The sequence below is a fragment of the Chamaea fasciata genome, unplaced genomic scaffold, assembly GCF_029207755.1.
Source record: "Chamaea fasciata isolate MVZ Bird 193981 ecotype frontalis unplaced genomic scaffold, bChaFas1.0.hap1 SCAF_21, whole genome shotgun sequence".
Lineage (NCBI taxonomy): Eukaryota > Metazoa > Chordata > Aves > Passeriformes > Sylviidae > Chamaea > Chamaea fasciata.
The window spans coordinates 5,254,782-5,272,545 of record NW_027094106.1 but is presented as its reverse complement, the minus strand read 5'-3'; the positions used below and the strand labels follow the sequence as shown (position 1 = coordinate 5,272,545).

The 17,764-nt window shown below is 47.7% G+C and overlaps 1 protein-coding gene across 5 annotated transcripts in view; it reads left to right on the top strand.

The window, feature by feature from the left end:
• The window catches only part of AP2B1 (adaptor related protein complex 2 subunit beta 1), a 75,200-nt gene that overhangs the window by 29,492 nt on the left and 27,944 nt on the right, over positions 1-17,764 (top strand). For all 5 annotated transcript variants that reach the window (XM_066202284.1, XM_066202288.1, XM_066202283.1 and 2 more), the window contains exons 10-14: positions 2,534-2,649; positions 3,733-3,898; positions 4,395-4,493; positions 7,284-7,543; positions 11,449-11,641. In XM_066202284.1, the coding sequence (XP_066058381.1) occupies positions 2,534-2,649; positions 3,733-3,898; positions 4,395-4,493; positions 7,284-7,543; positions 11,449-11,641 (834 nt within the window). The remainder of the gene's footprint in view (positions 1-2,533; positions 2,650-3,732; positions 3,899-4,394; positions 4,494-7,283; positions 7,544-11,448; positions 11,642-17,764) is intronic.

Genomic DNA, 17,764 nt, shown 5'->3' with positions numbered 1-17,764 from the left:
GGATATGGAACCAACACCCACACTGAGTAACAAGATTTTGCCTGGGCTTGAGCAGCCACATTGTTTTGGGGGATGTCAGAACATCATCATTTTGCATGGATAGGGCTGGGTTATTGATAGCTGAGCTCAGAGTTAGCTTGGCTTTATCTACAGCAAACTCTGGTGTAGCTACACTTGTCTGCCTTGTGATTTGGTTTGCTCCAGTGACAGCATCACAAGAAACCATCGTGCTGTGCTCTTGTTTTAAGGAAAACAAGCACTACTCCTGTGGGAAAAGGAAATGAAGTGGATGCAGTAAAGACAGGGATTCCTTTGGAGCAAAGCAGAAGCGGAAGGAGCCATCTTGCAGGGATATTTGTCTCGTTTCCAAGAGACTCTGCCAGCAGGCTGGTTCTTAGAAATCATTGGGGCTTATGGCTGAGTGTGATATGTGCTACTTCAGTAATCTTGTGGGCTTTCATTTGGTTTCTGCAGAAAAACAAAGCAATTTTGACTTTGGTTGCTTGTCCTTCCTCACTCCAACTTGAAAGCTGTTCGAGTTGGGGCACTCTTTCTTCAGTTTGCAGAGCTCTTCTGTCCCCAAGGATGTCCACCTTCAAAAAGCAGTGTGTTTACAAGGGATGGGGTGAGCTGAGATTGGTTTTGTTAGAGGGACTGCTCTTCTGGGCATGCGCCCACCACTGCTCACTTTCCAAGGGACCCTTAACTAAAAATCATTGCTGTGTATTTCAAAGTGAATGTGGCGCTTTTCCTGGAAAAAATCACGCTTCAAAGTGTCTAAAGAAAAGAAAACTAGGCTTTAATTTGCTTTTCCTTGAATTGTACAGCTCTTAAGGCTCTGTTAGTTGTAGGCTCTGACAGGGCTGCACTGCTGGTTGCCAGCAGTGACTGGTGCTGTAGATTCTGTGGAATGGGTGTGGGACAGATTTACCCCCATCAAGTGACTTGCTAAAATATCAGATGAAAGTTTTTGAGATGAAGAGGCGAAATTGGAAGGTCTGAAGCATCTCTCTTGCAAGGACTTTGAGCAGGGCTCCCACTGTGAGCCAAGTCAGCGTGTGGAGCCACGTCCATGGTCAGTCCCCATGTAGTGGAAGTGTCTTCCAGGTCACAGCCTCAAATTCCTTCTGGAGCAGAAGGGATCAGAGCAGGACATAGTCAGGTTGCCATTCACTGCCCCTGTAGTGCCATAGTACCCATAATGCTGAGCTAAGGAGGGAGAGGAATCATAAAAAAATACTATACCAGTCACCCATTTTTGTGTGATGCCTCTCTTCACTCTGACACCAATTGTATTGTTTTTTTCTGTTTGGTGTGAATTTCAGGGGAGAGTCTTATCAGTTACTGCCAGGTTGCAAAGACAGAGCAAGTGCTGGTTTGTGGTGTCTCCTCCCTTGGCTGATCCTCATGTCTGTTTGTGCTGACAGGCCCTGTGTGAGATATCCATGAGGGCAGGAAATTGCCAGAAGGTTTTAGTCTCTGACCCAAATTCATGAGGTTTGTCCTTGAGATTTTTGCCCATTCTCAGAGAACCGATTCCTGTGACTAAAATGCCATTTCACTCCTCCTCCTCCTGCCCAGCCTTTAAGTGCTCTGTAAGTCGAGGGAACTGTTAACTCACTGGAATTGAAAAATCCACCTACATTGCTGTTGTTTGTGCCCCACAGTGTTTGTCTCCAGCCCGAATCCTTTATGAGTGTTCCGAAGGCGACTGCCTCGGCAGCGTCGGGAGCAGTCTGCTTCTCACATTAATCACCAGCTGTGTAATGAGGCTTCATGTGTGCTCTGCTAATAACCAAATCACTGCCCTCGTTTGAGAGTCTCTGCTGCTGAAGTTGGTTGCTCCTGTGATGTCCTGCTTCGCCGTGCTGTTTGGGAATAGACCTTCCTGAATTCTCTGCCTCTAACTCGGCTCCTGATTCCTGGAGCATGACAGTGTCCAGTCCTTGTTATCTTGCAGTGCCTGTGGATTGAACTAATTAATGTGAGAGCTGCAGTAGGAGCAGCTGAATTCCTATTTTTAGCTGTATATTTCACATGTTGTCAGTGACCTCACCCCAAAAATACTGAACCTGTTGCCGCTGGGAGCTGCTTTTTGCTGCTGGTTTTGACAACGCTCTTTTCTCCTGCCTTCTGGCTTTGCTAGAAACTTTCCTGCAGGCCCTATCAGAACTTTGCCATCTCTGATTGCCTGGCATGGGAAGCCCCAGAGAGCTCATTCAGTGGCCTGTACCAGCCCCAGGGTGGTACAAATAGCAGTGTAGGCGATATTCTCAAGGTCTCTGGTGTGATGACCCAACTTTCTACTGGCACAGTTGCTTCTCTTACTCATTACAGGAGCTGGAGCCATCTGGTGTCCCCACAAACCACCTTTTGTTACCCTGTAGTTCATTTCTGGACAGAGTTTGTAGCTCTTGTCCTTCTGTTTTTCCCCTCTGGCTTTTCTCATACACATACCGTGTTCCTCAGCGTGTGCTGTGGGAGCGGGAGTGTTTCTTCAGCTTTTTAAACTGTGTTTTTGTGCTCTCTCTAGCAATCTGCAGAGCGCTGTGTGAGCACACTGCTGGACCTCATCCAGACCAAGGTCAACTACGTGGTGCAGGAGGCCATCGTGGTCATCAGGGACATCTTCCGCAAGTACCCCAACAAGTACGTGGGAGCAGCCTCAGGGTTTTTGGAAGCACTTGTCTGCCATCATCAGCATAGAGCAGAACTCAGCTTATCAGGTCTCTGAAGCAAAGGTGGAAGCAGTGATCCCACTCCTAGTTTGGTGTTGGCTCTAGATGAGGTGTCAGCCTGGCTTGTTGTTAGCTTGAATTGAAAGGTTTCCTTCCCCGCCACTTTTAATCTGTCCCATGCCCCTTCCCCGCCACTCAAAAGGTTTCCTTTTGAAGCCTGGATCAAAAGCCAGTAAAGGTCTTCCAGAGGATGCCAGAAGGAAAATTTGGCCAAGTTTATAGCATCAGGCTATTCTGGTTTTGCCAATGTCCTTTAGAAATCCTTGAAGTGTACAAGTCTCCTCGTACAGGGCTGTGGAAGTTCGTGGCTCCCGTGGTCCAAGATCCAGTCAGGCTGTGCTGAACAAGGCACTGCTGGCTTTTCCCACCGAGTCTTCCTCTGGCTTGGGCAGAGCTCAGCTTCTCTTGGTTCTGCAGTAAGGTTTTGTCTCCTCAGCCACAGAACCGCAGCAGTGTTTTTCAGCAGAGACTTCATGATCACCTGAAAGATAATGTGGGACATCTGCAGGCTTCCCTGGCAATTTCTGCTGTCAGTCTCAGAAATTCCCTGTGTGTGGGGATACACACACATGGGAATAGGGGAAACTAAATTAGTGTGGGATATTGTCTGGCTTACAGTAAAGCCTTGGGGGGAGTGTATTACCCAGTTTAGAGTTACCAGGCTGAAGCCTCCAGCAAGGCTGCAGGATCTGATTCAGACTCACGGTTTGAACTGTTGGATCAGATATTCCCATTAGCAAACAGAAAGGGAGGCAACCTTATCTTGAGCTCCACATCTGGGTGGTCTTGCTGATGGATTAAACTGCAAAGACCCTGTGAGATCTCAGTGCTCAGCTTTGGGAGAAAAAAAAATAGTTGCATGAAAATGCTGTTTGTTGTGTAGAAATACAAGACATTAATTCAGTGCAGGATTCTCTACAGAATTATGTGGGCAGAAATGGAGTAAAACAAGTCCAGTTCACCCCAGTAATCCACCTGTACTGTGACAAACCAGGTATGAGAGCATCATTGCCACTCTGTGTGAGAACCTGGATTCCCTGGATGAGCCAGATGCCAGAGCTGCCATGATCTGGATAGTGGGTGAATATGCTGAAAGAATTGACAATGCAGATGAGCTGCTGGAGAGTTTCCTGGAGGGTTTCCATGATGAAAGCACTCAGGTAAAGTTGCAGTGTGCATTTTATCCATACTGGTTCGTGGAGTGTGTTTATGGGATGGACAGTAAATGTTATTGCAGGGGTCAGACAATACCTGTCAATAAAAGCTTCAATACTGGGCTAAAATAAAACTCTTGGGAATCTGCAGTTTTGCTTTGTTGTTCGTATCTCCAAAAATTCCCTTCTTGGAAGGGACAAGACAGAACTGGAGGGGGTTCCAGAGGGGGAAAGGCTGTACTGGTAACCAGAACTTAGATAGTGATGGAGTGCATAACAGCATCACACAAACCTCAGCCTGCTGCTCAGGGACTTGTCTGTGAAAGTGTTTTGCAACAGGCAAGAGTCTGAGTCTCATGATACTGAGTTTCACTGGCAAAGAACAGTGTAATGCTGTGAGGAAACTGAAGTCTTATGTTTTATTTTAGGAAAAGATGTGGAGACTTGTGAGACATGGTTGAGTGGATGAATTTTTAATCTCTCCCATGCCCCTCTCTCTCAGGTGCAGCTCACCCTTCTGACCGCGATAGTGAAGCTGTTCTTGAAAAAGCCTTCTGAGACACAGGAGCTGGTGCAGCAGGTCCTCAGCCTGGCCACACAGGTAAGCCAAGGCATCCAGTGATCCAGAGCCCTGCAGACACTGTGTGATGTGCCAGGCCCTGCCTGGCCTGCTGTGTGTTTCTCCCATCTGCCAGGCCAGGCATCTTTGCAGATCAGATTCAAGGTTCCCTTCTCTCCCAGAGAGACTTTATTTAAAATCTGCTTTGTGCCTGTTACCATCTGGAATCTGTTTGCTCCTTCTTAGCTCTTGCTTTATCTGAATTCCTTCCCCATTCACTCACTAAATGGAAAGTTAGGGACAGCGTAGAGTTATCAAGAAACCAAAATCCTTTCTCCTAGAAGGTGGCTTGCAGTTAAACATCTGGAGCTATAACAGAGGGAAAAAGCCTGGCAAAGACTTTGTTCTGTGAACAACAAAATTCAAGCAGTGCTGTGAAAAAGAAAGAACTGAAGTTTGGGGTTTTTCCTTTGTACTTGGATGCTGTCAACCAATGTGGCAGCTTTGCTGGAGGCTGTAGCAGTGGGTTAAGATCATGGATTCATTATGCATGAGGTGCTGAGTTATGAGCTCAGATCACTGCAGGCAAGGCTGGGCTTGAGCTGGCAGACACAACTGCTGTAGCTCTAGAGGACAGAAATGTCCCTGTCCTGTGGCAGGGGTGGGTAAGAGCTCAGCTGACCTTCCTACACTCCTTGGCTGCAATGACTGGGGTAAAGTACCCAAAAAGAGCAGCTTCTCTCCAGACCTGCTGTGTCAAGTGATAAAAATAGTCTGCCAGCTGAATGGGCTGTGATTGTTTCTGAGCAGAAAACCTGGAGTCAGTCATCAGCTGGCCGTTTTGATCCTCTTAACTGTGAGAAAGCACAGGACTTACCGCACTTAAAACTTTTATTCATTCCTTTGGGGACTTGCGTTGGTCAGCAGCAGTAAACCCATGACCTGCTTTTCTTGCTTCAAAACCTGCTGTTAGGCAGGATCTGAGCTGCTCTTCAGAGAGGAGTGGGCCAAGGGCACGCTGTATCATTTGCCTGAGCCAACAGAAGAAAGGTACTAAGTGCTAAAACCCACTGTGCTGAGTCACAAATATTTAATGGCACCCTCAGAATGTAACAGGCGGCTGGTTTGTTGTTTTTTTTTCTCCATTTGTCACAAATGTTGATTCAGTCTGGCTTTTTGTATTTTATATGAATAATAAGTCAATGTAGGATAACTGGCTCTAAAACACTGAAAAACCTTATGCTTCAAGGTCTGATTTCTAGGTAGAGATGGTGTTTTTTCACTTGAGTGGGAGAGTAATTACACGTGTGTTTCTTTCCTCAGCTTAAGTATTGTTGCTCTTTGAGTGTCTCAGGGCTTGTCTGCTCAGCAGACTGCAGGTGTGGTTGTAGCAGGAGCCAGCTTCATCCTGCCAGCACTGGTAAAAATAGCAATGGAGCAGCTGGGGCTGGAAGAAATACAGGAATTGAGGTCTCATCCTCTGCATCCCCAGTGCTGTTTGCTCGTGTGGGGAGCTGAGCTAGCCAGAGTTCACTGGTGTTGCTCCACAGGCGTGCATGTGAACCCTGGAGAGGGGAGAATTGGGAGAGAAACTGGGAGAGATTTGAGCCTCTTGTTTCAGTAGGTTTACCAGTTTCCAGTGTGATTTTTTTTGGCTGTGAGAATAAACAGTCAGCCTTGAATCTGTAGGTGCCTGCAAGTAGGAGAGTGTGGCCTTTCATGTGTGCCCTTGCAGAAACCCTGCCTGATCCTGAGTGCAGAGTCTGGCAGGGATTGTTAAGGGTGTAAAGAGTCCACAGTTCTACCATCAAACAAAAACAGGTCTGCTGAGATAATGTGTGAGACAACAGAGAGATTAATTTAGGTCCTTACAAGCAAAATGAGCTGAGCTTAGTCTCATTCCAAGAAGAGGTTTGAGAATGTCTGGAGGCAGATGCTGCTTCTAACAGGGCAGCAGTAGCAGCAATGAGAGCACAGAAAAGAAAAAGAAATGCCAAGAGAAAGGCTGGTGAGGTGTACAATATTTTGGTGGAATTTTATCAGGGGGGAAAAACCTCAAACATTTATCCTGTTATTCTGCTGATGTGACGATTAAAAATCTGAGCTCGTTCCCATGAACAGTTCACCACAACATAAAACCACAGCACCTCCCTCTCCCTAGAACATTATCAGCAAACCGTCCCCACTCACTTTGCTGCTCTGGGCAGAGCTGCTCAAAGACGAGGGAAATAATTAGCACTTCATGCAGAGGCAAAAGTATGTGCAATAAAACAAGGGTATTATTGACAGCTGGAGAACTGCTGAAGTACCCTAAGTGTGTATCATTAGCATCTCTCCATACTTCATTAGATAACTAAAAGGCAGGATAAATAAGATCTCTTTTGCTATAAAGAATATGGCTTATTAAGATGTGGCTCTGCAGCATCTCTTTTGTCCAGCAGTGCCCTTGGGTAAGTGTGTCTGCTCTTAGTGTCTAACAGTCATTGCCATTCATGTTCTTTTCTCTGGATTTCTCCTAACACTTACTGGCAGGAAAGTTTGGAAAGCAGTTGGCAGCTCTGTGGTTTGGGGCAGTTATGGGGTATAAATCCTGGGCCTTTTCCCTCCCTGACCAGCTGAGCTGGAAGCCAGACATTAATACTTAGGTTCTTGTTTTTAATTTTAGGATGTTCATCTCAACCAGCACTTTGTAACATCATTTTGAAATTGGTGGCTGTGGCTGCTGGTTGATTGGGGTTTTTTTAATGCAGCAGAATCACTGCTGGGAAAATAAAGTGATTTACAGGCATTAGTTCACTTCAGACCTGTGAGTGATGCATTGCTTTGTCTCAGGATTCTGACAACCCAGACCTGCGGGATCGTGGCTACATCTACTGGCGCCTTCTTTCCACGGATCCAGTGACTGCCAAGGAAGTGGTGCTCTCAGAAAAGCCCCTGATTTCTGAGGAGACTGATCTGATTGAGCCAACCCTGCTGGATGAGCTGATCTGCCACATTGGGTCTCTGGCTTCCGTGTACCACAAACCACCCAATGCTTTCGTGGAGGGCAGCCACGGCATCCACCGCAAGCACCTGCCAATCCACCATGGGAGGTGAGCTGTCCTTTCTGGCAAACAGTCCAAAAGGTGCCAAGATCTTTTAGAGCACCTTGGTGGGACTTTATTGGTAGTTTGCAGGTCATTCAAGGGACTGTTTCATGCAGAATGTAATCCTGGGTGTGGAGTGTCCAAGTTCCTTAGTCAGAAGCCACAGGAAGTGTCAAAGTTCCTGTGTGGGGAGAAGCTGCGATGTCTTTTGAGAAGACGTTGATTATAAGTGCTCTTGACACGAATTTGAGTGGAAAAGCAGGAGCTTTGGTGCACGGAGGACTAGAGTGAGGAAAGGCATCTTTCAGAAGATGATTTTGTAGGAGCTTTGCTTCAGCAGCAGCTCAGCTTTACGAGCCTGTCTCGTGGAATGCCGTATCACTTTTCCTGGAACAGGCAAGCACAGGGATCCTTCACTGCTGGAACATGAAATGGAGAAGGATTAGTGAAACTCCCCTTCTCACTTGGTGCCTGTAAAGCAAGGGAAGTGCAAAAGCCATCTAATGCCCCTCGCTGTTGGGGCTCCAAAGAAGATGGGTAGACCGACATGGTCTGTCTGACCTTTGTGAGGTGAGGGAAATCTTTGGCTCATTGCCTGGTGCTTCAGTGCCTCCCTGGGATCACAGTTCTGGCAGCAGGTTAGCTCTGCAAGAGCAGGCAGTGCCTCACTCCCAGCTGGGGCCATGTTGCTGTTGGGCCTGTTCCCATGGAACCTCATTCAGGTGAACAGTTTGCTATTTGCACTAATGGTATTAATTACAAAAAATGAGTGTATTTTGCAGCAAGAGACAGGGTAGCCAGGCTTACCTCTTAATAATATTCCCAAAGTGACATTTGGAGTGCTATTTTTTCTGTTGCACTGATAAATCAGTGTGCGATGCTGCTGCTTTTCTATTTTCTGACACCACTTCTCTGCTATTCTTAGCAACTAAAGCTATTTCTGTGGTGGCTGGCTTTGGGAAGCTGAGTTGTTTTCTCCCTGCCTATGAAATCAAGTCAGGCTGCACTGACCCAGAATCAGCAAGCACAAATGTACCAGTTGGACAGGAAAAGCAGTGGCCACTTTCCTACCGCTCCTAATCAAAGCTTTGTCTCAAAATGAGCTGGTTTTTGGTGTTACCAGCCTTCCTGTACACTGCTGTTCGAGGTCACTACAGCAAATAGCGTTTTAGGGGATTTAGCTCAGAGAATTGAACTTTTTGAAGGAGTATTTTATTTTCTTCTTGCATGTAGTGCCTATGTTCTTGACTCTCGTTGCTCATGCTCAGCCTGCTGACCTTAAGTATTTTCTGACTTTGGCAGAACCATTGCTTCAAAAAACCCCCAAAACAAACCTCCAGGCCTCAGCCAGGAATGCAAGCTGGGGGAAGGTGTGAGGGATGCTCAGCAGAGCATGCTGCACACTGATCGTTCTGATGCAGTGGTAAATTTCAAAAAGGAGTGGGGTTAGTTTAATGGCACACCAGGCTTCTCAGATGGGAGCTCACCTCAAGAGGCCCCATTATTGGGGTTTTCTGCATCCGTTTAAGGCGAGTTAAGGGTGTCCAGTGAAAGTCCAAACAGTGAGGTGAGGTGATTTTCTGTACAGCTCCTGCCCTTCAGGGACCATTCTTCTGACTGATCCAGTGACTGATGGCACTGTGAGGTGGGAATGGAGAGATGTCCCCAGTGAATGTGGCTCAAAAGGGTCAAGACAGCACTGCCTTGAGTGGTGCTTCCCTGAGTGTAAACCGTGGAGGAGTTCTGGTTGGCAGAGCACACTACATGGCGTTTTGATTTTTTTATTTTCCATTCAGAGCACTGTAGGGCAGGTTTCTTGCAGCTCTCAGCTGATGGGAAGACCCATTGAGCAGCTCACAGATGGTGAAATGTTCCTGCCTCTTCAGTGAGCCCAAGTGTCACAGAGCTGCAGATGTATCTTGAGGGTGGGGGAGAAATCTGATGGCTTGGCAGTGTTTCCTCATGTGGTGGCTCCAACCACCCCTGTTCAGCCATAATTCAGCTGGGAAATTTGGGAAGATGTTAACAGGCCTCCTGGGAGAAGCAAGTCTGGTTAGACTTGGGCAGGGGTCTCCATTTCCCTGTTTCACAGGTGGCTGCAGGAAATTTTTGATTCTGGTTCAGGCTGTGCATCCCTTGTGACTCCAGCATCTGGGAACTGCTGGAGGCTGAACTCACAGGGCCGAATCTCCAATTCCCATGGCCAAACCCAACACTGTAAGGGGGAAAGCTTGTATCAAGTCTTTTTGCCCCTTTTAACCCACATATTCTTTAGGAATTTCTTTCCTTTCAAAGAAAATGCCAAATTTTTTATAGGAATCTCTTTAGAGAGATTCTTTACAAATGGAAGTGTGGGGGTTTGCTTTTTTCAAACAAACCCAACTGAGCTTTGTCCTTTCTTGATTTCTTGTTGGGCTTTGGGGCAGCAGCAGTTACACAAGACACGGAGGGATTTCTGTGTCTCCATCAGGAGAAGGATGAGTAAGTGTTGAAGGGGTGGAGTGTTAGAGGGATTATATCCTGGGAAGGAACCGAGTGGTTTGTGGTCTGCCCGTCTCAGAGAGGCTGTTCCTGTTCCCAGCCTGGGGGTGGGAGTGGATCACAGTCACCACCTCTCCTGAGGAGTGCTTCAGTGAGCACTTCAGCACACTCAGCACTCTCCCTGCTGAAGACAGCAGCAGAAAGGACAGCTAATATTAGTGCAATTGGGGCTCTGAAGCTTTTAAAGCAAAGAAGCTTTCAAGCCTTCCTGCTGCTGCCTGGTAACTAATTCATTCTGCGCTCCTTATGCTCCATCTTTTCCTCCTGGCGCTGGGATTGGGAGCAGCTTATACTCTGTCACTGAATCTTTCCCCTCAATAGCTGAATAAGGATAAGAGAACTTTGGCTACTCCAAATCAGAAGCTGCAGTGCTTGCAGAACAGCCCCAGGGTTAAACACCTTGTCAGGACACTAATTCCCACAGCAGTTGTGTGCACCTACCTGCTGGCTGCAGTAACAGGAGCTGGAAATCATTTTATCAGTTACTGCTGGAAACAGGATATAAAGTGGATTTTAATTATCTAAAATATGGGCATCTCTGGATTTAAAGCATAAATACATTGTAGTGAGTTCTCCAGGAGCTACAGTTATTTTTTCACCCTCTCCTTGTTATCAAATTCAGTGACAAGTGAATATAAAAGATATAAAAGGTAGCCAGACTGCATGTGATGATAAATTTTGGAAGCTGTATAATGAGGGTTTCTAGACTGGTAATTAGCATGCCTGCTAACTCAGAGGAAAGGAAGTTGTTGATAGAAGGGAGGAATCAATTTTAGATTGACTTTTTCAATTAGGAAAGACTTATGGACCTTGTTGCTGGTCAGGAGAAGGTGATTAATCTAGATCTGAGGGAAGTGCTGGAGTTTGCACTGGTTAGAGTAAGGGCTCAAGGGTTTCATCAGTGTTAGATCTCTGAGAAAATCTGGATTATTTATTTTTCCCTGTGTTTTCATGTCATTCTCAGGCCCAATGGGCTGCAAATCATCTCTGTAGGTTTATTCTGAGGTAGGAAAAGCTTACTTTCAGTTCTGTAGCCCATGTGGTACCCATGGCTCTCTGTTTTGAAAGGGGTCTCTGATTCTCAGGGTGGGTAGGATTCACCACCCAACCCACCCTTGCAAGATTCCCTTTGCTGGGTTGGAAACCACCTACAATGCAGGGAGAAATCTTTGTGCTCAAAGTGGTGAAGGGCCACGTGCCATAGCCCTGCCTGGTGCAGAGCAGTGGCCACAGCAGCTGCTAGGATCACCTGTTGCCTGGCCTCTGCTGCTGAGCCACCTCTTGCTGTGTTTCCCCATGCTGGGAACCTGCAACTGGAGACCAGAGGTGACTGATATTTGTCTTTTCTGCTTCTTGTTCTCTCCCCACAGCACCGATGCTGGTGACAGCCCCGTGGGCACCACGACCACCACAAACCTGGAGCAGCCACAGGTCATCCCATCCCAGGGTGACCTCCTGGGGGACCTCCTCAACCTGGACCTGGGGCCCCCCATGAATGTGCCCCAAGTGTCCTCCATGCAGATGGGTGCTGTGGACCTCCTGGGAGGAGGGCTGGACACCTTGGTAAGCAGCACATCCTTTTCACCTGATGGCAGATAATTGGAGCTGTTCTTATCTCTCTGCAAAGCCTTGATCATTTGTGCTTTTAATGCTCAGTGAGCCAAGCTCCCAGTGCTGAGTCCTGAAACTTCAGGAGGATTTAACCAGAGTTACTGTACCAACTTCCAGCAGGCTTTTCCTGCTCTACAGGGAATGTTGCTGCATGCTGTAGAATCCCCGTGGCCAGTGGATGTATTTGTTCTGTGCTTTTTCTGTCAGTAGAAGAAAACCAAAAAGTTGCTTTAAGGATGTAAAAGTGTTTCACTGCTTTCTATTTGAATCAGGCTCCCTTTCAGGAAGGCATTTATTCCACCCAATTCCCAGCCCTCCTGAATTTCAGTGCTCAAGCTCTCAGGCTGTGACCCTATGTCTTCCCATTTGTGTATTCTCCAGAGCATGCCATGGTTTAATATCGGTGACATTTTAATTGCAATGAGGTCAAGAGGGAGCTCTCTGTGCAGTCCTCCCTGTGCCAGAGCTGCTCACAAGGCACCTGCCCTGGCACTACCAGGGTCAGGCTCCAGTGAGAGCAATCACACCTCCCCTCTGCTCTGGGGAGGGAGCTGGGCATGAGCTGCAAGGAGAAAATCACTTAGCAGGGAGCCAGCAGCAGGGGAGAGGTCAATGCTGTGGTTTTAGGCTGCTGGCAGCCAGGCAGTGAGGAGTGCTGACTGTAAGGGACAGCCTGGAACTGTTCCCGAGGCAGGGAGCACAGCACCATGATTCCCAGCTCCCTGCTGGCTTCCCCACAGAGGGAGGAAGCTCTCCTAGGTGTATTTGCACCATGTAAATCAAGTAAGACTGCCCCAGGGGACATAGCTGGGTGTTGTTTTGGCTTGGAGTGGGTTTGTCTTGCTTGAGGTTTGGCTTGTGATGAGCTGGGCTGGGTCATCTCTGCCTGGTTCAGGTGCACTCTCAGTTCTGAGTCAATTTCTGAATAACAGAGGTAGGAGGCAGCTGGATGAACCCCAATTCAACAAATCCTTATTAGTCAAATATATATATTTAAGCCTCCATAAGCTTACTAAAGCAAAAACTAAGCACGTTTCCAGCTCCAGTGCTTCATGGACTAATGAGCTGGAAACAATCTAACCCTTAGTGGCACTGGTGCAGAGGTGCTGTAGGCTCTGCACTCTCTAACCGGAGGTGTTTGGTTAGCAGGGACACTGCTCTTACTGGGAATTAGCAAAATGCTCAAGCTGGCCTTGCTGGGAAAGCAGGCAGAGAGCCTAGAGCAGTGACCTGTGCAGCCTTTCCCTGCACTGCAAGTGGTGCCTCTAAAAACCTGGGAATTGAGGCATTGCAGAAGGTGAGGCTGCCCATGGTAGCACAGGATGGTTTGCACTTAAATTCCTCTCTGCGGCCTTGCAGGCCTCTCACAGTAACCCTTTGTTCCTCATTAGTGTCACACAAATAAATGGACACAGTAGAACTAAAACTCGGTTTTGGGAGAAGAGCTGTCTCGCAGCTGGCATTAATGGGCTTAATTTAGTGACCTGTTCTGACAGTGGAGCTGTTAGTTGAAATGGTAGCAGGCTTTTACTTAGTATTTTTCTCGAGCCTTAAGTACATCTGTGGGGTTATGGAGCGTGATCTGACAAAATGATCCTGTCTGGATGGGGAGTAGCTGTGCCTGGGGCTGCATGGCCAGTGCTCTCTCAGCTGAATAGATGGGGAAGCACTAAAAAAAAAAAAAATTCTGAATCCTGGTGTTGTTTTTGAAGGTGGATTCTTTCTACTGGAGGGCTGTTGCATCAAAGCTCCAGCTTTTCCTTCCCTTGGTTTGTCTCTTTTCTCAGGTAACAAGTGACAGGATAAGAGGGAATGGCCTCTATTTGTGCCAGGGGAGGTTTAAATTGGATGTTGGGGAATCTGTCTTCACCAAAAGGATTTTCAAGCACTGGAACAGGCACCAGAGCAGTGGTGGGGTCACTTAAAAATCATGTAGATGTAGCACGTGGGGACATGGTTTAGTGGCGGCCTTGGCAGTGCTGGTGGAATGCTGTGGAAGTCTTTCCCAATCTAAATGAGTTTCGGATAATAAGCTTAATTAGTGAGTAAATGTGGTCTGTGTGTTTGTTTGTTGCTGTGGGCATGTGTTTAACAAGTCTCAAGCTGGGTTAACCCTAACCTGGTATTACCCAAATTGCTGGGAAGTGTCCTGGGCTGCAGGGCTTGCCAAGAGGATTGGCATTTGGATCTCAGGCTAAAATTAAACCACACTGGTGTCATGCCAAAATCAGCCTCAAACTGCAGATCCCACAGGCCTCATTCCTGTGTGTGGGAAGGAGGTGAGACATATCCAAATGTATCCCTTGAAGAAGAGCTGAGCTCCTCACCCTTGGCCAGGGATCGAAAACAGCTGGGAGCCAGCAATGCCTGAATTGTTCTGCTTTGAAATTTCCCTTTCTGTTACTCCTAAAGGTTCTTTTCATGCATTTCTTGCCCTGCTTTGTTGGGAAGACTGATGCTGCACACTCCGTGACGGTGACATGGCCTCAGTCCTGCGAGTGCCTCAAAGGCAGCTGGAGGCCTGCAAGAGGCTGCTGGCAGCATCTCAGCCGGTTTGTCACACCCACTCAGTGTCATCTTCTGGTCCCCTCTTCTGCCCCCTTGTCTTTGGAGGGGGTGTCTTATCAGAGGGATGTTCGTGCAGTGAAAATCCCAACGGGACTAACCCAGAAAGACCAGCAGCAGCGTTCACTTCCATGGAAAATGCCATTCTGCATTTCCCATTTCTTGAACTGTGGGGTTTTTATTTTTCTTCCAGGCATTTAAATAGAGACTGAATGGTGTCAAACTGCACAAACACCCAATTAATATTGTTCATTTGAATTGTCCTCAGCATTGCCAGATATTTATGCCTGTGACCAATGAGGCTCCAGCTGCTTGCAAGGTTAATTTCTTTAGTGAGTAAATCTTATTTTATCTCCATAGTGAGATCTGTAATTGGTATTAAATGTAACATGCATGCACAGATGCTGAGCATGTGTTAACAATTAAAAAGAGAAGAAAAAGGACCTTTGGTACAAGAGCATTGCTGGTAAGCAGAGCAGACTTGCTTGTAGGACTTTTGGAGAGCTGTTTTCTAGGGAACAGGTTGTGCCCCTGTTTGCCACCATGGGCAGATCTTGTTCTTCTCTGCTCAATTTTCTTGTTCTATAAAATGGTGACTAAGCCCACTTTACAAAACTGGGATCTCCAGCTCCACTGTGTAAAATAGCCATAGCAGTCACTAATGGGGGAAAAATAAAACGTGGGAGAGCAGATTGCTGGGTGCAGAGCTGTGCATCCCAAGAGCTGGAGTTTGATGCTTTTTTTTTCTCCTCAAGTGGCTGAATTCCATGAAGGTTACAGTCACTCTCCCAACTCCTGTGCAATGGTGCAGTGCTTTGCAGGATGTCTGTCTGTGCTGACGTGACATTTTTTGCCTTTAAACCTTTTTGTGTGTTCCTTTGTTCTGCAAATCCACGGAATATGAGAGCTCTGTGGGCACACTGTGCTTCCTGGGAGCCCCTGCATTGAATGGGAACAGGGCACTATGGCCAGGAGCCAGGAAGGCTGGCTAGAAACCTGGGGGCAGAGCAGTAAATCTGCAGGAATGGGCAGGCTTGGATTGTCTGTTATGTAAGGATTTTATTTAATACTCTAACCACTCATCTACAAGAATATTATTGATTCGAGACTGGCAGCTGGTCAGGTTGATTTATGTCCTAAACTGAAAAGCTGTTTGATAAACACTGAATATCCACAGTTTTCTGTAATGCCTGGTCTGCTTTGTGCTGTTCCAGGTGGGGCTGTGCCCCTCTGTGTAACCTGGCTGGATTTAGGGGGGTCTGACCCCAAGGGTCTGTTCCACACAATTTGGGGCTGTGTCCCATCACTGCAGTGGGATGGAGGGTGGGAGCTGAGCACCAGCTCACCCTGGGCTCCAGGCACCACAGGCTCAGCAGCCTGGGAGGAAAACCCAATTCCAGCAGTCTGAAATGCCTGCCTCATCCACAAGGCTGTGAACAGAGGCTGCTGGTGTCCCTCCCTCCCTGTCTGACTGCTTTCAAGTGGACAATTCAAAGTCTGGCCTCAGTGGACAACACCCTGGAGTGCTGGGGTTGATTAAGGACTCACCAATATTTTATAAAAAAGCCCCAAAGTGATCTTCAGTCTACCCTGGGGTGCCATGTTCTCCTCCTGGCTCTGCAAGTGATTTGCTGTGTATAACCTTAGGAAAATCACTTCATTTACCTTTTCCTGAAACTACAGTGTGAGAGTGGCTGTGCCAGGTCAGCCCCAACATCCATTTTTGCAGCCACGTGATGTGATGCTTTCCCTGAGTGCTCCTTCAGCCTTTGACAAGGACCTGGCTCCTTTCATCTGGGCTGTGGAGGTTTCATGAGCTACAAAGGAATCTATTAGGATTTCTGACAAAGGACACAAATCCATTGCTGGGGTAGGGCTGGTGTGGAAAAGGAGCTATTTTGGTGGGTCACTCATTCATATCTGATTCAAAGCTGTTGTAGCAGTCATAGGACTGCTAGAGCTTTGTGAGCTGCTTGTTTTTTCACACTTTGGAGGACGAAAATGGTTAGGATTCAGTTTTGCTTGCTGATGGAAATCGCTCAGCAGGGTGAAGCATCAGCAGCAAGTGCAGGGAGACTGGTGACCGTGATGTTGGCAGTGTGACCTGTCCTCCAGCAGCTTTGACACAGCTGTCCCTGGTTTGGAGAGCAGCCCTTGTGCTCTGCAATCCTGGCTTGGTGTGCAGACAGACACAAAACAGGCAGCAAACAGGACGCTGAAATGCCTCTGTGTGAGCCACAGTGGTGTCTGCAGTGAGATCCCTGCAGCCCCATGCATGGTCTGTCCTGCAGCTCAGGGCTCTCTCACAGGAGCAGCCTGCATCAAGGGGGCTGCCAGCAGCCCTGCTCTCAGTGTCTCACCCCATTCCTGTTGGGGTAAATGCCTTGTGTTCATTGCTGCTGTGTTGCTGAGTGCAGGCAGCACCCAGAGCTGTGGTGCTTGACTCCTGCTTTGTGGTGTGAGGCAGCAAGAAGGCAATTGTCCCCTGTTAACCCATGAATTGTGGTCCACAAAAGGCACAGCTGCCCTGGAAGCCCTGATTATGCTGTGGGCACAAGGCAAGGCAGTTGCTGAGCAGTGGTTGTTGAAGCTACTGTCCCTGGCTCCACCCTCCCTGTTATTTTTTGGTACTCCAAAAGCCTCACGTCATTTTGCAGAAGTGATTGTAGCCCCTCAGGATCACATGAACACTTCAGCAGAGTGTTTGTCATTACATGCTGTTGTCATTACAAGCTGCTGTTAAGATGCAAATAAACCCTCCTAATGCAGTAACTCCAGCACTGCTACACTTCATAAGTCAGCATAACTGCTTCCACAGGGCTGGAATTGCAGGGCAAAGGCTCTCCAACTGCAGAGCAGCTGCAGCACTGTCCGAGCCAACTTGTGCAAGGTAAAAGTGCTGATGCAGTTTGGGAGAAGGTGCTGGCACTGGTTTTATTGGTACAGGGTTGAGCCCAGCTTCTTCTTTAAACCCTCGTGGCTGCTTGGGTGCTGTTACGGCAGGATAGGTTTGGAGGGAACAAAGAGAATTTCTGTTTGAAGAACTTTCATGCCTTTGGGGGATGAGATTCCCTGTCCATCCTCTGCTCACCTGCTGAAGCTGACAGCTCTTCCCCCTGAAGCAGAGGCTTTGTGCTCTTCAGCAAGAGGCAAAGCTGCCAACTTTAGGATCAGGATCAGAGGTTTGCAGTGCCATGAACTCCCCTGGACTATCAAGAGCCAGCCCTTGTCCACGCCACCTTCACGGTGAGCATTTCAGCCCGAGTGGGGCTGCCAGCTGTATTAACACAGTCCTCTCCTCTGTGAGGCTCTTCCTGACTCTCCTGTAAGGCAGATCCAGGTTGTCCTTCTGGCAGGAGTGCCTGTCTGTCCATGAGGCAAAAGGAAATGGTTTACCAGAGCTGTTAGTCCTGGGGAATTGCTTCAGCAGCACTTCACGCCTGACTAATATCTGTTTCTTTCCTTCTGCACTCTGCCTGTCACTCCAGATGGGAGAGGACACTCCGTGGG